The sequence below is a fragment of the Zosterops lateralis genome (genome assembly GCF_965231275.1).
Source record: "Zosterops lateralis genome assembly, chromosome: 3".
Classification (NCBI taxonomy): Eukaryota; Metazoa; Chordata; class Aves; order Passeriformes; family Zosteropidae; genus Zosterops; species Zosterops lateralis.
Genome location: NC_139764.1, coordinates 27,563,059 through 27,590,302, shown reverse-complemented (window position 1 = coordinate 27,590,302; position 27,244 = coordinate 27,563,059). Strand labels below are relative to the sequence as shown.

The window sequence follows — 27,244 nt, the reverse complement described above, 5'->3', positions numbered from 1 at the left end:
ATGCCAGTAAACAGCAGGAATGCATGGAGCTCCACCTGGGAATGGATGAGGAGCTGACTAGGAGCTTATGGGTCAGGTTAAAGGGAAGTCAGAGACAGGTGACATTATAGGGAAGTCTGCTGTAGACTGCCTGACCAGGAAGCCCTTCTGTAGACAGACAGGAGCAGCCTCACAGCCACAAACCCTGTTCCTCCTGGGGGACTTCAATTATTCAGATATCTGCTGGAGGGATAGCACAGCAGGGAATAAGCAATCCAAGAGTTTCCTGGATCACATTGATGACAATTTTCTAATAGATGTGCTCTGTATTTCACCATCCGCTCAATTAAATGAAAACACCAAACAGTACTCAAGCTTTTATATCTCTCCTTGATACAATTTTTCACCCTGACAGGTTGAAACTCCTCTGGTACAAGTACCAAATTTACCTCCACATTCTGATTATATACACGGTACCAAATCTCCCTCTCAAACAGAGCTTCTAGTATCAGCATATATAACACTAAATAAAAATAAAATCTGCTGTTTCAGCACAGTGCCCATTTTCTATCCTTTATTTCCTTTCCCTCCCCTCCCCTCATTTCCTCCCTCCCTTCCTCCTCCCTGTGCCAGGGTTTGTTTTTCATGCCAAGGTCCTCTAGCTGAGACCCTGTATGGGAAGGTAGTTGTGGGAAAGGTTATTAGGAAATTGCCATCTAAACTGCTACCTTTCCGGCTTCCACACCCTCTCCCTCCCTACAAAGTCCCCTCTGTTCAGTTTTAATACTAATGAGTTCAGAGGAGGTTCCTAGGCTGGAGCAATTCACAGTCTAGACTGTGCCAAAGCACACAGGCACACACCTCTCTGATCGCTTCCTGCCCAAACACAGCCCTGCTGGCTCAACCTTCAAAATGTGGGCTGGGGACTGCTGCTGCTGTGCCAAAGGCAGGCTAAATTTCCAGGGGTGTCAGTGCCACCTACTCCTCCCCTCACAGCTTTATCCTCTTGTATGCATCCTATTTGCCATATGCCCCTATAGAGGAAAACAAGGGTAAGTCAGAGCTTGGCTGACCTTTAAATCTCTGATAAAATATTACGTAAAAGGGCAGGAGGAACTGAGAGGTTGGTTAAGAATTTAATGAGCAAAATTAACATCTTGTTGAGCCTTGGCTGTGCAGCTTAGAAACACATGCTCAAGCTTATACACAGGGTAAACTCAAAGGAACTCCAGTAAACCAACATCATTTTTTGGCAGAATTTCAGGTTTACACAGACAAAAGCAAAATCAGAAGCTAGCTTTAGTTGTTCTCTTGCCCTCTGAGTTATTCCAAATTTGGTAGTGCAAACCAGAAACCAGAATGCCCCAAACTCTATTAAATTGAGTGGACTTACTCTGGATTTACATCAGTGGAAAATACTAATTAAATAACCTCTATTAAATTGTAACAGATGAAATCTCTGAGCTTAACCACCTTAAACAGTGGCTTGCTCTGTAATCTACAGCACAGATTTCTGACACAGAATAGACTGAGAAGTTTATCAGTCTCCTTTTCACTAATTGTTAAATTCTATTTCAATAAATAGAGATGATCTGTATTTACTACTAATCAGTTCAGACCAGCTAGAATATCATCCACATATGAGGCTACTGTTATCTCCTCTGGGTTGAAGAGGAGGGAAATTCCACAATTCTCTTCCCTCACATAAACAGAGTATCTCCATAGTCAAACAGTGAATTGAAGGCATGACAGTATATTTGGTTATTCACTCACACCCTGTCCTGTCTCATTGCTCAAGTATTCTGATAAGCAGAACAGAAACTACTGCACTGACATCACTGGGCTTAAGAAAACACCAGCTAAGATGTTTTTCTCTCAATGTTTCTACTAAAGAAATAATCAGAACTTTTCACAAAATACAGCAAAAAAGAATAAGAGAAGAATGAGCATGTGCCTTGCATTGTCTCCTAACAACAAATTATAATTGCATTTATTATCTGGTTAAGCATTTTTAATCCAAAGTTCTTCCACATCATTAATGTATAACCCAACAACTTAATACCATCCAAAAAACTTGTGCAGCTGTTCCTCTCTATTCAAGATGTAATGCTGAAACACAGCCACTAAAGCAATCCCAATGGATTTTCCATGACTCAGGGATCTCCCTGGACACCTTCCAAACTGCGAAACTGCAATCTGCTTTCCCCTTGTAATTTCCTTTGGAGATGCTATTCTTCAAGCCTCCACCTAGTAAACTATTGCATAACACTGTTGTGAACACTGCTACCCTTTTCCAAAGGGTGTTAAGTGTGGGCAGTCTTTCCCTTTATGTGGTCAACAAATGATGGGAAACTGCAAAATTAAAAGACGCCCTTAAGTGTTTTTAATGTAAAAGTGCATAGAATATACAAATGTTGAGTAGAGCCTTTTTGCATACACCACTGGGTCTACAGGAAGGCAGTAGAGTCTTGCATCAGATTCTCCCTAAAAAGAGAACATGTAGATAAGAGCAGGGCAATGCCTATGACAGGAGGCAGTAATAGAGATTTGCTTCCAAGTTCTTCAAAAGACAATACATTTGCCACTGGAAGACTCCTTTACTGCCTATAATCTACACATGCTTCATTTTTTCAGCACTTTTTCAATCTGGCTATGATTATATATTAAAACTGGCCTAAGAAGCATTAGTATTCCCTGTTTCACACAAGGGAAAAAGACCTCACAAATGCATGAATTTAGTTGTGTGAATTTGCAGGGGTAGCTAGGAAAATGCAATGTTCTTGAAAAGTTTTCCTCCCATCAAGATTACAGACAAGAAGGTACCTAATGTTAAAAGCTCTGGGTCAGTGCTGTTACAGTGCCAGGTGGAAGGCATCTGTCTGTACTTCCTACAAATAAAAAACATCAAAACAGAGCAGCTGTGGAGGCAGTCTGGTGTGATGAATGACAGAAAAAGCATCTTCTATACACTTGCTTTCCATGTGCTGCTCCCACCTGGTGCTGAAGGATGAACAGAAGAACTTCTGCTGCATTTAGTGACACCTAAAGCTTCTACTTACCTAGTTTGGAGGAAGGTGCCAGGAAACTGCTGACCTGAAAACCTGTCCTAAAAAGGGCTACTCTATCCACCTCACCTGTAGCACCTTGTGCTCCCCACTTAGGAGCCTTGCACACCAGGCAAAGAGGAGTCCATTTGCCTCCAACACTGGAAGAGCAATCCCAAATCACCTTAACAGCTCCCCTGAATGATAAACAACCTTGTGTGCTGTTTGAAGATAGAAATCACCTATAGAAGGGCACAGAGACATGACATAATTACAAACCCTTTTCCCCCACTCTCCTTCCGGCTGTAGGATACACTATCTGAGCCACGATTATATCTGATATAAATTGTTACTAGGTGAACAACTACAGAAACTAATCTTAGTCAACATATTAGACAGATGATGCTTCATGATAGTTATCTTCTTCTCCATTAGATTATCTTATTTTGTTAACAGTTCCTCTCAAATCCCAGCTATAGTCTACCTCCCTGAGGATAACTACTATTTGGCAAGACATTTACATCCCATCCTGTTTCTCAACCTTTTCTCTTCACTGGAAAATGTCACTTCTTCCCCAGCTTCAAGTGAGGAATTACTAAAAATTATTACAAATTTATAGGGTCTTCACTGTCAGAGGGATCTGGCTTCCCCTTTCTTGCTGACATCAGGCCAAGTATCAAAACATACCTCCTACAGCATCTCAGATCTGGCCCTTCCTCTATAAACTGCAGAAGAAACAAACATCTGTCATTCAACCTCCCTTTATCACTATGCATTCACTCCAAAAGCACAGCCAAAAGATCATCTTAGCCTAGAATTCATTCCATATCACCTCCATCTTTGCAATCAGTCTTCACTCTCCCTTCAGCACCACAGCTAATTCATTTGCTGTGTTTTTTTCTTCAACACTTTGGAAGACACTTCTTTCTTCTTATCACAATCTCCTGCCCAGTTACAATCTGGCCAACATGGTCTTTGCAACACATATTTCCTTTTGTCATTTCTCACAGATGGATTTCTGGCTGGCACCTTCTCATCCCATATTACCTTCTTATCTGATTTATAACAGTCTCTCACCTTTCCTTAGCAGACCAAATCTAGATTCAAATATTCTCTCCAGAAGGTGAGGGATAAGGTCCTAATAATAGATTTCTAAGCCATCAAATACAACTCTGAAAAACATAAGACACTAATAAAGAGAATTAAAGGATAGAAACCGCACAAGGGCAGGAATCAGACTCAGGGAACCCATTCCAAAATGTTGGGGCAATAGGACATCCCTGTACTGCTGCTGTTTATGCTATTTCTACTGAAGAGAGCCCTCTCTGTAAATCACAGGTAAAGTGGCAGGAAATACATGAGAATGCTGGTGCAATTCTAGGAGGAGGGTAGAAGACTGTCTATTCTGTATCCATCAAAGTATAGCTGGAAAAGTTCCAGAAAGATGAAAGAGAGGTAAGTTAATTTGATCCTTCCAGCTAGCACCTATGACTCCTACTATCAATATCATCTCAGTGATGAGATGACATTTATCTCTTCAGCAGCCTTCAGGCTCAATCCAGAAAGTTGCTGACAATTTGTTATAGCCACAGTGGAACACAAAAACCGTTCAACTATTAATTATGCCTTACTAAGGAAAACGGCCAGAGTAGAGCTTTATGTTGTTTTTTTCTTCTTATGTTATGCTGCCTAACACTTGCAACTATGCCAAAACATGATAGTATCAGCAAATCAGGTGATAAAGCTGTTAGAAACACATGGACACAAGATTTCTGAACATTAAGCATATCCATCCTATCCATGATTTCAGGGTTACGATATCATGACAGCTCCTGAGCATTCAATAGAGGGAACACTTAAGATTGACAACTTAGCACTTCCATCCTCTAGTGGTAGTTCTGTTCTTTCCCCTCCTTCTGTATCCAAGCCACGTATCTATTGTGCTCTCAAAATCCAGTACCTCTCCTCTTTTTCCCTAGATGTACTACATGCATTTCCCTGCAGGTTTCCATGGAACAACAGCACTGCCCTGTTAAAAACATGTAGTCCTGTGAGAGCTTCCTCAGGTGTTTCATGTCTACTGTAAGTAAATCATTCTCAAAACACACTCAGACATTCCCTTCAGGAATTCCAACCATGAAAACGACCCTTCCCACTTTTCAGAAAGGCAGTTAGTGTGCTCGTCTTGGGATATTCAGGAGCCAACAACCACCACAGACACAAAAAATACCACACAGGCCAAATTTCAGTCAATGGAGAATGATCTAACTCCACTACTATCTTCAGTGAAACTGAACTGGTTTCCATTGGGTCCTTAAATCCTTAAGCTTTATAGTAAAGCAACAAGATCTAAAATACAGTGTATGCCTGTACAAAATGCTTAAAATTGCACAGGTATTTGGTAACACCCCCAGGTTCTTCACACCCAAAATCTCACACGTAAGACCAGGTCTGGATTTACATTTGTTTACACAACCCTACCGACTCTCAGACACGAGTGTTAGACCTGGCTCACATCTCAGGCTTCTCTCCCAGCATCTGTGTCTCTCACATTTGCAGCACAGTGACTTGCTGCTTCCTACACAGCTGGTCAGGGAGCTGGGAGCTGCCAACCAGCTGCACCTACTGGAAGGGAGCCTAAAGTGGGAAAGTGCTGGAGCTGCACTCAGGGCCACAAGCCTGTCCCTGTCACTGGAATCCATATGTAGGTGAGCATCTGGAAGGGGAAGCTGTATCTGCCACAAAGCCTAAAATACAATACTTCTTATGGATTTGGACTTGAATAACTACAGAAAGCTTCTTGAAGTGATATGTGCATTAAAATCAGGGACTTTTGCACATGTATTGTATATGGGACACATGTCAAGCAGACCCAAAATTGCGAAATTCAAAATTATGAAAAATTCTGACTCTCTGTAGAGCAGGAAGAAAAAGAATAAACATATCCCCTGTGTGGAAAAAAATTAAAAATAAATAAATAAATAAATAAATAAATAAATAGTTTTTAAAAAGGAGGAATCCTGAATATATAGAATTTTGGACTATGCTGGACATAAAGGAATTTTTTGCATAACTAGACAGACTTTGATACCATGAAGAGCTTTTGCCTCCTGAGCCTCACTCAGTACCCTTTGCTTTACAAATTTTAAACCACCCAGTTCTTTTGTCATAATTATAATAGAAGACAAGTGCATCTGAGTGCATGAAAAATATTGATCTGACAACTATAAACAAATCCAAGAGAAAGGGAAGTTTTTGTGGCCTGGCCACCATCAGTGAAGAAAGTGATTTGCTGCCTCAAAGTTTTCTTTTTTTCTGCATTCAGATACACCATCTTCTACTCAGAGGGCAATGCCAAGGCTTCTTCCTGGATATGAACCTCTTTTCAGGAAAAATCTGCCTTGGTCTCACCAGCAGCATTTTCTTACAACCTCCACTAGTTCATCCTCATTAAGTACAAGAAAGGAAGTAATAACTGGGGTGGGGAGTCTCCACTGAGCCAAAGTCTCCTAGTTTGCTGAAGTCAGACCTCTTCAAATACAAATAAAAATGAAGAACCTCTCCAGCTGTCAATTGCATTTGGCATTACGCTTCCCGACAGATTAGGTTGATTAATTATTTACAGAGAAACACAGAAGGGATGAGGGATGAGTACAGGGAATGAAAAAACTTCCTCTTATGGGCAAAACAGAAAAGAGGGACTTTTAAATTATGGTTGCATAGAAAATTGCATTTAGCAACAACTCAAAGCTGCAGGCAGGTCAGAGGCATAGTGTGACGATGATTTACATGTGAGGCAAGTGACACGGAAAGTAAATCCCTGTATTCAAATTAATCCAGCATTAGGACAGAATGACCCAAAAGACTAATAATTTGAAATTAAACACTCAGATCTTGGTAACATGCCTGAACTTAAATGAGAGTAAATATGGTTATCAATACACATAACAAGTGTTTGGGGGTTGAAGCAAGGACCTAACATGCATGTCTTTCTAAGTCACAACCTTTCAGTGAGAAACGAAGGACTTAAATAAGCTTCAGACACAGAGGATACATTTCTGGAAAGGTGTTAGTCCATACTAAGAGCCAAGACACAGAACAGGCAAATCTGCATCTCTTGTTCCCAGAAATAGTACAAGAGAGCTTGAGGAGAAATAGTGAACTTTTTTTCTTCAAGCTCAGCAGCAGACACATGGAAACATAGCTGATACCCTCTTGTTCCTACATACATTGACATATATTGTCTATTTTCCCATGAAATATCACAGTGAAAGTCTTTCTTGTACTTTTTACCACATAAATACTCTTGCAGGTTGCAGAGCCAAAAAAGGGGCCTCACAAACACTGCCACAGTTAGGACTTGGCAAGTTTGGGTGGGACTGGTGATATATGGGAGTACTTGTTCAATGTGGGGAAGCCTAGTTTTAACCTGAGCTTTATGTTGTATCCATTACACTAAATGATCTGCAAGGGAGAGCTAGGCATGAAGGGAACTTGCTAGTCAAAGTCAGCTTTTGCAGTTATACTACAGTTATCTAGGTTTGGGTCTGATCTCCCTGCAGCTGCTGAAGGTATGTTATCCAGTGTGTGCCAAACTGATGCCTTGCTCAGAAATGGTTCCTTTGCTTCCTTTGATGATATAAATAGACAAATTCCCAGATACTTCCATGCTTTACCTCTACTTTCTTTCAATATAGAATTCTTTTTCTTCCTTTTCTCAACTTTCTCTCCTCTGGGAAACGCAATAATAATCACAGAATTTTACCCTCTTTTAAGGTAGAGAAGGAACAGATGGGGAGAAATTTCAGAGTAAGCAAAGATCAGATTTTTCCAAAATTTATGCTACTGGTCACTTCATCCAATGCTAATAGAAGCATGTCTATGGTGACCCCACTTCCTTTGCCTTAGTGCTGAGAGAATTTAGCACATACCAGTTATGTGGATGGCTCATGTACTCAGAGAACACTAATCAACTCCTTTCAGCATTCTGGCACTAAAGTGCTCACAAATACTAAGATGCGTTGAGAAATCAAGAGAGGACAGTAACATACAGAACAGGAGCAAACTTCACACTACTTCCATAGTTCTATTTCAGGAGAAGACACTGATTTACTTAGGAAGGGATTAGTTCACTGCCATTTTTTCCAGCTAGATACCTCGGCTACTTCATCTTTAATTCGGAAAGTGAGCCAACTTTGATGCTGTGGCAGTCATTACTAAATATAATGATGAGATAATGAGATGAAAGACTAAGAGTTGAATTTAGGGTTGTGTCAAGAAGGGACACAGTTCCATGTTCTTGTGGTTGCTGTTGCAGAGCACTGCAGACACAAACCAAGGTTACGAATGGGCTGAGGGAAGGACAGAGACTTTGATTCAGCACTTGCTTCCATCTTCATTTAATTGAACTCAGGCAATATAACAGGGAAAATATGGGTTTGATTTCTAGTGGTCTTACTGTTTGGGAATATATAGCAGTTCCATATGCATCTTCTCTACAAAATCTGGGGGTTTGCAATAGGATCAGAATGCTAGATTTGGAGAGGGAGAGAGAGAAGAATGTAGGCTGCCTCACCTGAGCAGCAACCTACCTCTCTCAGCAATTCAATGGATGAGAAGAAGTTTAAAGGCAAGCCCAACAGATGGTGGATCATTCTAAATTTTTCAAATATAGAGAGTTCATAAGTATTTATGCTGCCCCTTGACTGTAAATAATGTACCTTTAGATTTTATGCCAAAAGTACCTATTGAGTTTTGTTCTGGAAAAGCCTGTGAGGACTGTAAAGAGCAATATGGACAAAAAGCTTTTGTGAAACCAGAAATTCAACAAAGCCCCTTCCTTAGGGACTCAGAGAAAAAAATAAAATAATAATAATGATAAAAATTAAAAAAAAAAAATTAAAAAGGAAAAAAACCTCCCAAACTGAAAGTGAAAGAGATTCAAATGCAACATGAGAGAAACCATGACGAGGAATCCATCTGAGCTAAATGTGAGAGTGCTTCAAGGGCAGATAAGACCACAAAAGTATTACAGTAAGCATTTCTCAAATCTTCCCCAGTGTAAGACTCTAATGTGCTGAAGGTAACTCATTCAAATTTGGAGAATAAAACAATACTATCAACTTTGAAAATGCAAACTCAAAACCAATTCCATTTCTTCCCCAAGGACTTTGCATCTTAAAATAGAGAATCTTGCATTCTACCTCCTGAAATACCATGACCATCTCAGTCACTAACAAAACAGAAACAACAAAAGCACAAGCTTTCCACACTACTCTTTCCTCTATTCTTTACATTTTTCTGTTTTTATGAATTGCCAGAATTTAAGTTGTCCTTCTTGATATGATCTGAGTTCCAGTCTGGGATAAGGCCACTTTTATACGAGATCTAGATGGCAAAATCTTTAGTGTCAAGCAGCACATCACCTTTAACCACCATGCAGAGTCCAGGTTTCCAACAATGAGCAGAAAGTATCGGAATCCACTGTGACAAGAATACAGCGCTGCTAACACATATGAACAAGGACATGGAGAAACTGTTCCATGAAAAAAAGTTATTTCCCTTTGCCTTACAATAGTTCTTCCAGATTTTTCTGTTCAGTTAATAAATCTCTACAAAGAAAAACATGTGTCTAGCACAAATATTTTTGCCAGCAGGCACAAAAGCATTTTGGAGCCTGCCAACAGACCACCATCTGCAGCAGTACTTTACCACTATATGGCAGTATGAAAGCAGAAGTGATGTTGGTCACATCAGCCTTGATGGTCAGGTAGGGCCAGTTTTACCATTTGCAAGGTACAGGACACACACCCTGCTGCCTAGAGCTTTCTCTCTCCACTTGTTCATTGAAGGGAATATGCTAAAGCCAGCTGTTCTGGCCTCTTTCACAAAAGTAGCCTTTGGAGGGTGAAACTTTTGGTCTGAAATATTTTTGTTTGCTTTTTTATTTTGTGCATCTAGACTTTGATAAGGACTTACTTGTACTGTTACCACTGCATTAATCCCAAGGCAGTCACTGCCAGCAGATGGCCTGAGTGCTGGTACATCATCTCCTGTCTCAGCCCAAACCAAATCATTCCAAATCACCAAAAGCCACCGTCTTCATTCAGACCTACTCTCTGCATATGTTCCCAATGGAATAAATCAAGATAGAATTTAGGACCTATCAGGAGGAACCCTTTCTGGTTTAATTTTCTAATTGACCAGACAAGGTGTAAACAGAGCACCCAGCTTCAAGTAACGCATGAGCCTAGGATTCACCCTAGAATTATCTTTCTGGTTGACTGGCAAGGAGAGCAGGCATTTCAGCTGAAATCAGCATCAGCTTATCATATCACAGTCACTGCCTTGCTCAGAGTCCAGTCAGGCAGCTGCCATTACACAGCTGGGATGGTCTGGGTACACCTGCCCAAACAGAGCAGGGTCCACACACGTGTATCTGCCTCAGTCTGGAGACTACAGAAGCAAATTCAAAACCTTGGAATGAGTCATGCGAGCCCATCACAAATAAAGAATCCCAACACATTCCTAATGTCTTCCCCTTGAAAAATGGACATTTCCAAATTCACTTTTCATGGTACTAGTTTAAGTAGTACAACAACAGTGGAAGAAGACATGTTTCTGGTCCTCAAAATGCCAGTTTTTCTCAAAAAAGGAGGTAGAAACATATTGAATATTTACTGGATTGGAAAATTTATCACAAGGGAGACTTCTCCAGCACAGCTATATTCAGCTTTTCTTGTTATTAACTCCTCCATGGGAAAATGCCCCAGATTTTAACTACAACAAGGGAAAAATAAGGCTTTTAAAAATTCATTCAACCACACCAATGTTTCATTATACCCTTTGCAGAGCAGATGGCAAAATGATGCTATACCCCCTGGGCCTGCTTCAGGGAGCTAACACAAATGCTCTTCTCACTACAGATCTCAGATGATGTTGGTGTCATCATTTCACTTGGGGATTTGGGTCAAAAGGCTTTACACTCAAATCTGGTTTTTATATAGTACAAGTGCACCCAGACTAGACCCTAACGGATAAGCAGCAGGGAGCTAGCACACAGCACAGAGCTCTCTCAGGCACTTCCAGGTCGCTGATTTACACTGGTGCATTTACAGACTGAATCTTTCTAATCCAATTAAAATCTCATCTGAGCTGTCAATACAGATGTAGCCTGTTTTATTTTAGTGTCTCATAGAACATGCATTAATCCAGACCTATGGACAAACTAGCCCTTCTAGGCAAAGTCTGTACTTTGCCAGCTCAGTTTCCAGCTCAGATTCTCTTGCACATAAAGCCCCTAACTGCTCTCATGTTACCTTTCTAATCAGGAGCTCCTGTGGACATGCACTACCATCCTATTTGGCTGCTTTATAAAATGTGTGATGTACACCATTACCCTTCTGAAAAATGGCACTTTTCTCTCCCAGTTCACTTCTCATGCAAGTGATGGCTGGGATGCTATCATTAAATGTAAGAACAGAATATGATCTGTTTTCATTTTGATGGCTTCATTTGTTTGAAATGCATATGCCAGTTACAAGCTGTCAGCACATTTAATAAGTTATAGCATAAACCAACAACTCTCAAACTACTGGGGCCAAAAATTTTTACAGATCATCACATATACTTGTCATTAAATTTTGCACCAGAAACATAATAAATTATACTTTTTAATAGACTTCCATAAGGCAGCTGCGAGCTGTTTTGCCACAAGCAAGCACATGGAACACCAGTATTTGCCAGACATAAAACTAGAAGTTAAAAGCATCATTAATACTACCACAAACTCTCAAACTCCTCATAAAACTGATACCCTTCTCAGTAAGCAAAAGCCCAGCAGCAACTCAAGTAGATCTTTCACTATGACCTGAAGGTAAACAAGTTCAAGGTTCAGCAAGCCAAGTTCAGGAGCAAAGCACATCTGTGGGTGACGTCTTCAGGAAGGCTAGATTGAATGCTTCAATGGATCTTGGTACTGGAGAGAGATGAACTTTGATACAGCAGTTTGAGCTTTGCATGTGAAAACCAACAGTCAAGCAGCATCCAGAAATAAATTGTCAGCAGAGCAGATTACAGGTTACAGTCCTACTCAAGGGAGATACGTGTCACCACGTGGAATTCTCCAGCCAGACAGCTGCATTTTCTAAGAGGAACTCAAGTAGTCTCACATAAAAAGAAAACTGACTTAAATATAGACCAGAATTTTGTGAAATATTTCCATAAGAGGAGATTCTCCATTTGCAAATTAGTTCAAAGCAAGTGGTCTCTTCTGCTGCACACATTATTCTTCCTGAAACAGCTGCAAATCCTATTGAGTCCTTTCTATGCCCCTGCCACAGAATATTAAAAATGGGTACTGGGGAAGCATAAAGTTAATGGAAAAGAAATCCATACCAATTTATTATGTACACAGAATGTAACTTTTGACTGAGGAAATCCTTGAGCTGAAAACTGCTAGAGGGTTGGAGAGTATCCTAGAAAAGACCACCCTATAGCCACACCTTACAGTCTCCAACACCTTACATTTTTCTCTAGCCATCTGCTTTGGACTCCATCTTGAACCTGAAGCACAGGCTAGGTTGTCAGACCACAGATCTGATAAACTACAGTTGTCCCTGTATTTGATATGACATACTACAGTTGCCATATAGTATAGTTACTATACTAACCTCCAATTGTATATGCAAATTACATATACAATTGGTTCTTTTCTTTGCTATAGCATTTCAAAGCTATGGTCATGGAAAAGAATTTACTGGGCTAATGTTACAAGTGTAAGGTAGAAAGACTACTGGCAAATTCCTCTAATGCTGAGATCCAGTATTTTCTGTTCTATTCTTCACCTCAGTTGCACTCCTCAGGGATATACATCCCTACAGATATGTCCCTTTACATAAGCTCCAATCTCAGAATGGTAATGAGAAATCTAATCAGCTGCATCAAATGGGCATCACCTTTACAACACAGTTTGCAAAACAACCCAGTCCTATGACCTCTGCCTGTGTTTTGCATTCAGGCTGAACAAGAAGACAAAGACAGTGAAGTCATTTGATGCCAGGCATGAAAAGCAAGTGTCTGGCTCCTGGAGTCTGCAACACTTACCACAAAAGCTAACAACAAAGTTAATCTGAAATAATTCCTTCTCTTCCTGTTTATGGCTGTTGCTGCAACAGCACCATTCCATGGTTCAAAGGCAGCTGTGTGATGAAACATAATTAGCATGGTCACCTGATCCATATACCTCACCAGCAGAATGCTAGTCATCAACAAAACCAAACAGCCCTCATTTTATAGATCTGCAAACACTGAGATTTTCCACTGCATTACATTATACTGTAGATTTTATCCCAAAGTTGTAAACAAGAAATTGACTGTCAGCTCTTTCTATAGAACTTGAGAGGTTTCCTCTAATATGCCCAATCAAACACAGTGCTATGAGAATGAATAAGCACATTTAAGGATTTTGTTGTACTTATACCCAGTGCCACAATCATCCATCCTGTTGCTTGCCACCTTTCTCCTACCAAGTAACTAGTCATAAAAGAATCACAAGTTTTTTTAAAAAGCTTCAATAGCTCTCTAATAAATCCCTTACTTACTCCTTTAAAGGGAGAAGTTCATCCACCTCATAAATATATCAGTCTGTCAGTTGAAACTTACCACAAGTTCGGCAAATCTGGCATTGAGCTCTTCTGCTGGTGGGATTGGGACAGAAAATTCAAGGAACTGGAGGGGATTATTGTCCTTGAGGTTGATTTCAGGGAGGTCGCTGCCTCCAAAACAACAAAGAAACCCCAAGGCATGACGATTCCTCTTCCGGGGGGCCATGGTCATGGTGTATGGTGCTATCTTCTGATCATGTTCTGTAGGAAAAAATAAAGACAAAAAAACAACAGACATTAGGTGATAAAAAAGACTGCTGAATCTGTGCAGCTCTGCGCAGTTACAACAGCTGTCACTGGAGTTACAGATGGAAGAGGACAGAAGGATCCTACACCCAAAAGAGCAAAATAAACACTCAAACTAGATAAGGCAGCTAGGCCTTCCTATGGTATTAAACCATTCTTCCATGGCAGCGTAGAATTCCTTCTTCCAGTTTTTCTGAAAAGGTTTCACAAACTCAGTGTGGAATTTCCCAGCAGGTAGATTAATCAGCAGTGCTCAGTAGCCAAGGCTGAATGCTACCACAGAATGGTATTGGCCTTTCAGTACTGGCTGAATGCTACTAGGCTGCTATTGGCCTTTCCGTCACTGCTACAATAGAGAAAAGAAACTATCAGAAGGAAAAAAGCACGTATGGGAGAATTTACCCAGAACACATGGAAGAATCTTCCAAAGGTATCCCATTCGTTCATAACAAAATGGCTCCACCACCGCAGAGCCAGACCACCAAACATTCACTTAGTCCTTCACAGCCAGGACTACCACTGTAGGTCCATTTTGTCCAACTCATTTTCAAACATGTGTAAGTAGCTTGGGCTGCGTTATGTATTCAGGGAAGAAACAGCACACTGCTAACGCATGCCTTCAGGTTTACATCTGAGCTGCCAGAGCCCATCTTGACAGGACCCTGGCTTGAGGGCCTTTGGTATCAGGAGTATAAAGGGAGGCAGAAGGAGGCCTGAAGGAGAAGCTGGGAAGTGAGTGATTTCACTGCCACACAACACCAATTGTGAGCGGCCCATCCAAACAGGAAGTTTCCTGCCAGCAGTTTGAAAGGAGGGATCTGTGCAGTGCACAGAGAGCCACATATTTTGCCCTTTTAAGGGGCTTGTTGTTTGACAGCTCAGGGGCTTATTTGTGTTATATTTTTAAGGACTTCACTTTTTCACCTAATCTGCAGAATAAGCCATATCCTTGGAGAGTAAATAATTAAAGCTTGTTGTGAAGCTGGTCTCCCTGGGCACAGGGCAGGGGAGCAGGAGGGAGGTGGCAGGTGAACCAAACCACAGGATGCTGGATGCTGTATCAGCAACAACACAGCTGAGCTTTGTCATCAGAGCAGCTGCTGCCCTAACCTGCCCTACAATGCTTTGGTCTGTTTGCTTGCCAGAACAAGGCTGCTTTGAGCTTTCATAGAGACTGAGTAGCTGTGCAAGGAAAAGCACCTTCAGGACAAGCAGTTGCATAGTGAGACTTCACATACAGAGTACAGCCAGCTCTCCAGGGACGTTTTGTGAAGAAATTGGCATGCTCACTTAAGAAAAACCTAAGCAACAAACAACAACCAAAAAAATGCCCAAAACACCCAAACCTCAACCCTTATGGCACTATGTGCTTGGCAGGAATTACCTGCCCTACTCTGTGCTGGGATTAATTTATCTAGCACATTCTCTTATGCATTGGAGGGGCATCAGCTGCAACTTTTGTGTAGCTGAAAGGAAAGCAAGCTGGTAAAAAGTACTGTCTTCTGGCATGCCCACTTTGCTTTGCTCTCCATGCCAGCTCTGCAAGGGGTGGTGCGTCCCAGCAGGATTCACTAGGGCAGGATGTTGCTGGTTTCAAAAGCCCATTCATAAAAACATTGGGTTCTCACTAGGAGATGCCAAAGGTCAATTTAAAACTGAATTGGTCTTTGACACAGCTTCAGTCAGCAAAACCAAAATGCTCCCAAATCTATCACAATGATGCACATGACAATTTCTGTTTCCTCTCAATAGTGGACACTTAAGAGATTCAGTTGCTAAAAGATTTCATAATGAAACCTCGGAAATTAAACTTGTACACTACAGACCATCTTCTCAAGTATTATTATCATTATTCCAAGTGCAATGCCCTTTATGGAAATCTGGTCATGGCTGAGATTAAAACCAATTAGTTCGACTAAACTTTCTTTTGGAAGGAACTCAATTCAATGAGATAAACCTGATTTACATGCAATACAACTACATTTGCATCATTTCAGTTGTAACCAAGCTCTGGGCCACTGTCTAAAGACTTCCCCACCAACCATCAAAGGACCAGCATTCTCTGGGGCATGGATAATGAATCCTCCTTGGAAAAACTGGCTGAGCCATTGGAGTGATAGGACCATAACATCCTCCTATATGAGCTCAGGTCAAGTCTCTGGTATAAACTTTGCCAAAAGAGGCACCTTACCATGAAATGAGTACTATGTGAAACTCAACATTTTCTACAGGGTAAGTACAGCCTGTCTGGTTGTCCTGCACTGGAATTTCATTACTTGGCATTCATCTTAAGCAGGTTCATCTAAGAGGTTTTCAGTCTCCAGCCTTTCTTCGTCCATAATGTTGAGAAATACACAAGCTAATGTTTGTCAGTGTGATTTTTTTTACAGAACCTGCAGTTCCTTGGGATCCACCCTTGTGAAACACAAGGCTACTTAATTTTTACTACCCTGCAAAAGTGTGCAGAGCTCACATGAACAGTCAGCTTGCTTTTACAAAGCATCATTCCATCACACAACTCATAACACTGGCATTTTCCAGGTCCATTTATAGGCAGCAGGCATGAAATTCATACTAACATAGAGGGGTAAAATAATACTTTTGTATTGCTTCCCACACTGTAATTGTGTGCTGATAGGTGAGGTGTCTAGATGCTTTCAAAATAAGAACAATTGAGGACTGCTACAGAGGAATCCAGCACAGGTATTTGGAATGGAATGAAAGGAAATTTCTAAGTTGGAGCACTCTCTCTCTAAACATTAAGCCTGACAGTTAAGTAAATGTCCTTCAGAGTCCTGTAAGTTGCACTGTTTATGCTATTTAATAACTAATTAAAACTTCTTGATTTTTTTTTGGTGATCAATAAAATAAACATTCTCTAGTTACCTACAAGTTAATAAACTTTTCCTTTCCTTTGTCAAGAATCAAATCTGGGAAATATATGCTTCCAAATAATGAGGGTGTGAGACAGCAAAGAAAATGAAGAAAAGAACAACTTTTATTTTTCTGAGTGGTAATTGATAGCAAAGCTGACATTAAATTTTATGTAAATAACAAAAGGTAGGGGGCTTTCTTCTAAAAAAAGTTCTATTGCCTCTCAACTTCAGGCAAGTAAAAATGAAACATTCAACTATGTATTTCTATATATACCCCCAGTGAGAATCAATAGGAAATCTCCTTCTGGAGAGAATCCCACTATTACACATAACTCCCTCCCACAGTTCTTCTCAGTTCTACTGTTTTGCCTTTTTGCACAACACAAACAAGTTTCTGTCATTTCAACAGCTAACCGCACACCCGCTCCTCATAGCAATTCCTCTCCCGCTTCCCAGCCCCATCTGTGGTTCAGCTCAGGTCAGGAGTCACAGCCTGGAACTTTGCCCAAGGTCTAATTATAACAACGTCCTCTTCCTTTGACAGGGCGTACGTGTTCATTTCTAAACCACTTGGCCCAGTGACCAAACATAATTTAGCTAATGCAATTTTTCCAGCCCTTATCAGAAGTTTTAGCCACATGGGATCAGATCCATGCTAACTGCACATGAGGATCCTCTTTCAATTGCTTTCTAAATTGCTTCATAAGCCTCACTCTTCTCCTCATTCTCATCTCAGAGATGGTAAATTTCATGCCAGCATATGCTAAATAAGCAACTTTCCACTAACAGACAATTGAAACAACTGCTCTGCCAGCAGCTCTCCTGTGCAAGAGAGTTGATTATTGTAGTTTTTACCTCACTGTTCTGTCCTTCAACACACATAACAGCCAGAGCATAAGTGTAACTAAAATAGAGAAAATTACTTTCGTATCACCACCTTTGGAAAAAGGGAAGAAAGAGAACTCAATGGGTAACTAAACACACACAGTCATGCAAAGAGAGGTCACAACATAAGAAAGCATTAATGGTAAACACTTTCAGAGCTTTACCTCTACTGATCAACAACAGACACACGATGCCAGTGTGTGTAGCCATAGCTCTCACCTGAGTGGGGAGCATGGGACTGGATGTATGATGCAGAATCACTGCCCACATAAGCTTATGCTAACAGGAAAGGAATAGAAGTTAATAATTTCCATTTCCCTGTAATTTATCTATCTTTTTCTGTGGCAGGATAAAACATACACATGTAGTGTGTGATCACTTATGTAGAAAGAATTCTGAATTCAGACTGGTTTAGAACACAAACCAACTCACCCTCAACCCCCAAATACAAGTTAAAACTCTGTATTATTCAACTATTAAGTAATAAACCATGAGAATTGGTATTAAAACAGCTCCTTAAATCATCACTTATTGATGATGAAATGAAGAAAATAAGCACCATGCTCAAAACTGCCTGAATATAGACACTGGATAAAGGGAAAGAGCTTCATACTTATCCTATGCCCAGTTCCCTGGACTATGTTGCTTCTTCAGTACACAGATGGTGAAATGATGAGCTTCATGGCATGATTTAATTACCATGGGAATTTTCCATGTATGTCACATGTAATGTGACAGATGCCAGATGCACTATATGGCAATTGCAGCATGGGGGATGGGGAAAGGCAGCAGACAAACAATCCATTTGTTGCGTGTGTAATAATAACCCAACCCTTTTGGGTTGGATTTGTCACCGTAATAAGGAGCCTCCTGGTCTCCAGTGCACAAAACAGCAACAAAAAAACCCAACCACTTAAAATGCATAAAGTTAAAACTTTGTGTTTCAGGGAAGCTTCCTGAAGATCCATGGACACCTGCCTGCTCTGTTGGACAGGAAGGCATCGAACCCAGAATAAATCAACAGATCATTCACTGGATGTGATCTGGAAATGAGCAGGGTCCTGTGCAACAATGACTACTCAATCTCAATCAGCCATGGCCCACAGTTAACAGTTTCCACCACAGGAGTGAGGGCAGCTCAAATAATGCTGTGCATTTTGAAGCCAGTTCCCAGATTTTGCTTCCCCCAACACATTGATACAAGAGTGCAGAGCTCTTGGTGTTTATAAGGACTTTGCAAGATAGTCCAGAAACTCACTTCCGGTTTGTTTTACACACCTTCCCATTAAAACTGAGATGGATAGTAATTTCAAAGCATTCCACACACCTAAGGATTTTCTCCTATTATATATATCCATATTTATTTAATTTTTATTCATTTATTTGCCTCAGAAATTAGTCCTGAGATAAGAGAAAAGGCAAGGACTATTTGAAGGGTGTCAGGTGTAACTATACCCATGAACCTACTTACTGCAACGTGTCTGTCAAAAATCTCTTTAATACTTTAAGGATGCTCAGGATGTGCTGGGTGACTAATGACCACTAATGTTAGTCTGTTAATACCCACAAATCCACTATGTCTCACCTGATATCAACTTATCAACACACACTAACAAAAAAAAGTAAGAAACTTCTCTTCTGAAATACCAATTTGCAAAGAATGAGGAAAAAATACAGAAAAATAAACAAACAAAAGAAAACAGAAAAAAATATATACCTGCAGTTTCTTTGTGTTCTTCCTAATCATTAATCTATACAAATTGTATTCATAGGAAAATCATTTTAAAAGAACAGTCAAGATTCAAAATACTATGCAAAGAGAGCAACAACACAGTCAGTGCCATGAATCTGGCTCGTAATAACTAAGTATTTCTTTACGCCTTTTTTCCCACCTTTTAATGAAGGACAGATTAATGATTTTCTATGCTTAACTGAGCCGACCAAAGAATACATTCCCTCTTTTACCTGCTAAGAAGTTATTTTATTTTTGCAAAGGTACTATAACTATGTCATAGTTTCCTATAACCATGACTTCACACAGAAATGTACATGATAAAAACTAAACCTGTCCTCGTAGACATCAAATGCTAAGTCTTAATTATATTCTTGCATCTTATTTACAAGTAAATCTATGCATCTTTAACATTTCTGAATGATCATATGACCACCACAGCTTAATCTGCAAGCAAAACAAGTAAAATTCACAGCCTGTTTACCCAGCATAAGTATGTCCTTCATCTCATCAGTGTCTGATTGTACCACAAATTTGCATCCTAATTTATCAATTCCTCACTGGGGCATGCTAGCCAACAATCAAACCACCATGGTGGTGGAATGAACAGGATTGCATACTGCCTAAAAATATAATCAACCTTTCTGGTTTGCATGAAGTAGTGTGGAGTCCTGTCCTTCTCTCCTTACCCCTCTCCATATGACTTCCAAGTTCTCTGGTGCTGCAGCACTGCAGTTTCAGTAACATTTACACATATCTTCCACTGCCTTCTCAATCAAAAAGTCATTGCTATCAAGATCAATTTTCTTGTCTTCTTCACCATGAACCACATTCACTGTATTCATATACCTCACCAAGGATTACCCATTCCCTTCTATTAAGAAAAAAAGCTGTTCTTTGTAGTCTAAGGTCTCCCTTTCTTTTCTACCAGTTTTAGTTTTATTCTCTACCTTTTCTGTTTCATTGCAATATCCTCATTTTTTTCATGACAACTGTTAGCATTGAAATGGCTTCCTGTAGCCACTTCCTATTCCCACTCTGCAAAATTTGTTAAAGTAGATATTGAAGAGAAAAATACTTCTAAAGAGACACAAGCTTCAAAGACTGCATTACACTTCACGCATGTTTTATTTTGGCTGTATTTTACTTTATTGTCCTAGCTGTGGCACTGAGGTTGTAGGTTCTTCAGTGTAGGGTTTTACTCATCTGCTTAAACCAGTTATTATACACTGTCAAATAGACTGTGGTACTATACAAACAGAAATAAATGCAGAAGCCAGCAAAAAAGTAATCATCTGGCTGGAATCTGGCCAGGACACAACAGGCTCACCCCCCAGTAATGATGCTGCTGTAAAGACAGCACTTAGCAACGTCCACAAATCCAGCATGGATAGATTTATCCTTTATGAAATAACGAAACTTACACAGTGATTTCCCCTCCCACAGCATTAGCTTCACTAGATGGGTTGGTTTATAGTGTCCCTGTTCATCAAATTGCTGTAGCTGTAAGAGCCAATGGAAAATACACTGCATAAAAGAAAACATAGGGAAAAATCCCACAAACCCTACAGATGGCACCTCAAGACCCAATTCTGACTAGAGATAAGAACATGAAGCAGCAAGTATTTTCAAACACTCTCCACAATTCCCAGATTTTACCTTTGAAATAATTCAGATCCTAAAAATATTCTTTTTAAGGCTTGACAAAATTATACTGTAATTCTAGGGCCATGAATTCAGGACAAGGCTATAATCCCAGTTTGTGTCTGTGCTACTCAACAGAGTGGGTCTGAAGTTTCTTTTCTAGAAGCTACAGACCTAGACAGCAGACCCCAAGTTAGACTCTCAATTTTCTTTGCTTTCTTTTGGTGATGGGTACAATGCAGTGATGCAATTTCACAGAAAAAAGTACTGTGGAACTTGGAGTGCAAGATGAAGCTCTATTCAATATAAGAAATCATAGACTGAAGATTAAATAGGTCATGATGACATCAGTTAAGCAGACACACACACACTGACAGCCAGAACCAGCACATCACTTTTCCGGCTTCAATGTAGAAAATTACTATTTTTCTCCACAGGAAGATAAATTCCTGCACCTTTTACAGGTCTTATGGTATGAAATGCCTTTAAAGTCATGGTATGACACTGACTCCAATCAGTAATGTCTTTCAGTTCCATCCAATAAGACCAGGTCCCAAGGGTGAAACATCTATAATCCAGAGCAACATTTTTGATCACCTCAGGAAAGAAGCCAAGGAGTAAGTGATCTGTAGAACAAGGCATCCCACTCCATTCTCTATTCCATAAGATCAGGAGTACTACTAGTAAAACACATTAGCACTTTAGATTAGTACTAAAAGCTTGATTTAGGAACTTAAAATCTCTCCAATATTTCTATTGGGAAGACTGGGGTTTAGTTACAAAGGAAGTCAATCCAGAGTTTCCCAGAAGCACTAATCACTGCCATGCTCAGAAGAATGAACACACAAAACCCCATTACTAACAGCATCCCTGTCTTGTTTGAGTCATTGTAATTTTTCCATTCTGTCATTGCCCAGTTATTTCCAGACATGATGTAACTATTTTGCCAAGGGATTTGGGAGTCAAAATGTTGCCGTTGTTGTCATCATTATCCTGGGTGCTTGAATTTTCCAGACAAAACAAGCAGCTGAGGGCATTAGAGTGCCTCTACTGAGAGAGAAATACTCTGTAAGAACTGCCAGGGTGCTCCAAGAAAAACAAACAAATGGTAAAGGTCCAACTACATCCCCCCAAAACTTCTTATTTCCATGTGAAACGCTCTTTTCTTTTTCAGACAATTAGTAGAATAAAATTTCATCTGTGGTCTGATGTCATCATAACATATAAAAATTGATTTCCATTCTAACACTCTGATCAGGGCCACTATGGGACATTAAGATTCAACTTCGCTAGAAATATACCTTGATTATAACCACTGGAAACTAATCACAGAGGTAGATGTACAAGTGCTGTCTTCATTATTGACAGGTAAATTAGTTACTTGCACTGGTAAAATTTTCCTAAACATCACACACTGGAAAAAGCAATTCAGTCTTTATAGCAAATGGGTATAACTGGGGAAAAACTCAACACAGAGGCCATTTGGACTTTTACCTGTTTTTTGTGGATGGCACTGAATCTCTTCAAAACTAGTGTTTATCCATGCCACCTGGGAAAGCCAGGTTCGAGGCTGCAGAGCTGCCACTTTCCTGTTTAGTGCCCCAGCTAAAGCACTTCTAGCTTCTCTGGGTCCCTGAAAACCCATACATAACAAAAATGGTGGCTCTCAGTTCAGCTCCATAGACAGAAAAGCCACTGATGTGGATGATGATTAAAAGCCTTCTTTAGTGATCCACTAATGAAAGAAACAGCCACTAGATGCATTCACAAAAGGAAGAGGCCTCAGGGTTTTTATGCTCACTCCATCTTGGAGATGATTCCCATAGGTCAAGGCACAGACAAGGTCAAAATGTCATTGATTCCATATACCTACTTTTTAAACTACTCAAATTGCAGAGTTGTCAATCTGGCACCAAAAATGAATTCCCCGTAGAAAATCAAGTTGAGAAAAGGTCACGTGCAGCATTTTATTCCAGCATTTTTATTTTTCTTCAACATTCTGACCAGGGATACTCTGGGTTCAATGCCCTGAAACCTCAACATTACGCAAGTAGGTTTGATCTCCAAGCCAGAAGCTTGGTGAAACTGCTGAACTTTTAACCTAACGTGTCTTCATGAAGAATGGATATTTGGAAAGAGTTTTGCTCAAAGATTTTGGGTTGTTTTCTGTGTGTATTTTTAAGTGACATCCAGATAAAATATATTTTCTGGCTGCTGCAATATTTTCAGGAGGAGACTTTACACCAACACTGAAGGCTAGTTTCGGAGGCGTGACGTACTGCTTTAGGTTTTGGGACTGTCAAGTGTTTAATTGCATTAATGTGAACACGGCTTCCTTTACATTTCAGTCAAATTCCACAGAACTGATGCTCTGAGTGACACAGGTAGTGATCAGCTATGACGGTCTGAGAAGAAAGTGCTACCTAAAACCAGTCACCTTCCTTGCATGGTCAGTGGGTGGTCTGGCCAAGAGCATTATGTGGAAAAGAATGCAGTAAAAGGAGGGACAGGAGGGACAAAATGTCCCTTTAAATGCACAAATGTGAGATTCACAACTATAAAGCAATGCCTATCCATGTGGTCTAGAGCATTTGATACACAAGAGTGTGGTGCCTGTGCCAACTGTCAACCCTCCCTCTTTCCATCCTTGAACTGCCAAAAGCTAGTTCTATTCTCCCAGACTCTCATGGCAAGAGGTCATACCTACATCAAGACCCTTTAAGGCTCATGATTAAGAAAAGTTTAAGTTCTGAAGTGTATCTAGGGAAGACTTCCTAGAACTGTAACTGACCTCTAACACACTGCCCTTTCACAAGGATAGGTCATTTTAAAATGTATGCTCAGATACCCAAAGAAAACTGCTGAGAAGCTGCAGCAAATGTTTGGGTAGTCATCTCCGGACTTTTAAGTGTCTACAGCAAATCAACAGCCTGCCTGAAAATACAGCAAGTTCTTTCAGCTTCTCAGCCCAACCTACTTGTAGCTTGTTGACAAAGCTTGGAGCACACTCCACAGAAAACCAGATTGCAGTATAAAATTCCCTCAGCTCCCCCACCACGGCTGCACACAACTGGAAAAAAAAAAAAAAAAACCTCTAAAAATTCAACAAAACAACCAACCCTGCTTCTAAACCACCACTTGATCTGGATTCATAGTCCTCAGACATGATTCATAAAGAAGGCTCATTGTATACAAACAGAAGAGAAACCTACCCTCTATCAGAGAAGGAACATATACATCCCCTGAGGGCTGCAAACAATATTATGTGCAGCGATCTATGTCTTTGCAGAACATGTACCAATATCACTGCTTGTTGTGTCTAGTTTTGTATAGCACTGACTTATTTGATAGCTTGTACAGTGTTTTATCCAAATCATCACCTGGTGGCAGTTTGTTTTATCCCACCCTTTGGAAAGGATGTATTTAAAACTTACTTAAATCAAGATTTTTTTGTTTATTTTGTATCTTAAATTTATGGATGGAATATATACAAATAAACACAGTAAGCAGTCATACATTGCCTTGTACAAGTTGAGGTCTTGGCTCTGCTGCCCTGGTCATATGCAAGAACATGTCCTACTGCAAGAAAGGCTGAAATTGCTGTTATCCCCATTATCCACTAATTGAAGAAGAGCCACAGCCAACAAGTACCAAAATCTTCCCAGCAACAAGAAGCAGCAGCATTTGCCCCTTTTCCTGCTCAGAAACCCATTTGAACAAGAAAGAAATCTTAATCTTCATAAAATCTTTGCCAGCGAAATAAGAGGGAACTGTGAAATGTCAGAAGCTCTGAAAAATCAAAACCAACTATGTATTTGGTCTGGGTGGCAAATCCAAGATGAAAAACTTTATTTGTAACCCAATGATTTGCACAGAAGCTGACAGCCTATCATAAACTTTAATTATTGGCTGTTGTACCAGTAAATTTGAGATGAAAATGGCACTAATACTATGGAATCCTCATGTTTTACTTCCTGCCCTTCTCCTAGTCATTCATGTTACAAGTAAAGGGTCTATCACACTACAGTAGTGAATGCTTAAAACAGATAAAATTGTACAGAGAAGTGTATCTATCTCCAAACCCCTGAAAAGATAAACTAGCAGATGTATAAAGCAAACACTGAGTCCGTACCAATGGGATACTCTTCTGGGTGAACTCTTCCCTAGTGCTTGTTCTGTCCATACCCTAACAACAGTCAAACACAGCCTGTAAGAAGCATGGCTACTGCCCAGGAAATGTTCTCACTGCTGGGTTTACAGTGTCATCAGCTATTAATCATAAAAAGTTCCACTGGGATAACCCCAGAATCAAACAAATTAAGAAATGCATGTCTAGCAAGGGGAGTTGGTGTGGGAAGTAATTTTAAGGAACATTGTTTTGTTTGCAAGAATAAAAACATTTCTTTAGACAGGAGCAAGTCCACAAGGTCTTACACTATCCTGTTCATGCTGAGATCTCAAACACAGGCAAAAATTTTCTACATTTTTAGGAGGTCATGCATGATAAGGAAACAATTCATGTCCTACAGGGCCTACCAATAGCAGCATTAACTCTTCTTAATTCCCACAGCACATTTCATATCCACATCAGTATTGTGGGATACATTTACTGTATCTACCAGAATACTCCTACGGTTAGAGTTCACATTCACTTAAATTGCAATATTGTGATGACATGGGGAACACTTCACAATCATCAGATCCCAGCATGTGACCACCAAGTCATCCATGTCCCTGAAAGCTGTTCATAGTAGAAGTGCCCTTTAAGGTAGTGATTTTCATAGCACCAAAGAAAACTCTGTGTGAAAGAGGATGTCCAAGTGAAAACAAAACAAAACCCCAAATCCCCACTTTAATGCTCTGGCTGCATTCACCTAGAGAAGGAGTTATGTCTTATTCATTTGATAGATAGAAACCAACACTTAAGAGTATCTTGGAAATGAGCTCTCTCTGCGCCTTCAAACCGACCACTCCGGACCAAAGAAAGCATTTCTCTGAAGTTGGAGGGAGCGCCTCTGAGGACCAAAATTTGAGCTTGAGTTACTAAATAACTGAAGAGAAGGGAAACCACTTATCACGAGAAATAAAGCAAAAGGCAAGAGGAAAGATCAGCTTTCTATCTGGAAAGACTCTGTGCTCTGTGGGTGTACCATAGCAAGTCACATGCTGTGGAAGGACCTTGGTGTGGAGGTAATGCCAGCAGATCAACAAGCCAATAGTTCAGTCAAGAAAATAAATTCATGTCTTTGTACTCAGTTCTTCAAATAACTAGGCTGAGGTTACTCCAGAGGAGATCTCTTTTTTATCAGATACTAAGGGGTTTATATTGTGTAAAGCAAAGTATTTCAGACAATTTTTGCTAGGGAATGCCGCAAAAATCATATTTATGTAGGCAAAGTCAGCAGAAAAAAGAAAGAAAATAGTAAAAGAAAAAAAAACTAAAACAGAGAAGCATTTTATCCTTCTCTTCAGAGGACTTTGGAAGGCATACTCAAAAACCTGTTCATCTTATCAAGGCAGTAATTTCAGGGTGAACATACTATTCAAATTAGGTTACAAGAGCCTTTCATTCCCCAGATGAGTGAACAGCATTCACTCCCTATATCATTTCCTCTTCATGGCTGTAACAGACTCCTATTAATTCTGAAATACATAACCTCATAGAACAAGAGATCAACTCTTCCAAGCAGACCTCAGACTCTGTTAATTTCTGGTGAAACAGCCCTTATTGAAATTGTGCCAGGTGGGCACCCAAGATTTATTTTTTTTTAACCTCCCAAAATATTTTATTTCTTCCAAAGCACTTTTGAGCTGAATTTAGCACAGTCAATCCAAAGCATCCAGAGCATCTAAATCATCATTTCCTGACTCCTGGGGAATGTATTCCAAGTCATATACAAACTTCAGTAAGGGCCAGTTTTTAACCTTAGTCCTAACTCTGAAAGCCTCCTGACTACAGATTCAGAAAAGCAATGTATTCTATATGTAAGTAGTAGTTTTATGTTTCCATGTTTTGCATTGAATTCTCCTTACCCAGGAGTACTTTTCCATCTGTGTAACAGCTCAACCATTTTGCTTCAAATCAGAAAGAAATTGAGGGCAGAGTTGTCACTGCTTGTGACACCATAAAGCAGAAGCTGTTCTAGAGCTGTGCACAAAGTCAAAGGTTTTCTC

The 27,244-nt window shown here is 40.1% G+C and overlaps 1 protein-coding gene across 2 annotated transcripts in view; it reads right to left on the bottom strand.

The window, feature by feature from the left end:
- DAAM2 (dishevelled associated activator of morphogenesis 2) overlaps nt 1-27,244 on the bottom strand; it is a 175,436-nt gene that overhangs the window by 106,823 nt on the left and 41,369 nt on the right. For both annotated transcript variants that reach the window (XM_083856555.1, XM_083856554.1), the window contains exon 2: nt 13,686-13,888. In XM_083856555.1, the coding sequence (XP_083712681.1) occupies nt 13,686-13,859 (174 nt within the window). In that variant the 5' untranslated portion in view covers nt 13,860-13,888. The remainder of the gene's footprint in view (nt 1-13,685; nt 13,889-27,244) is intronic.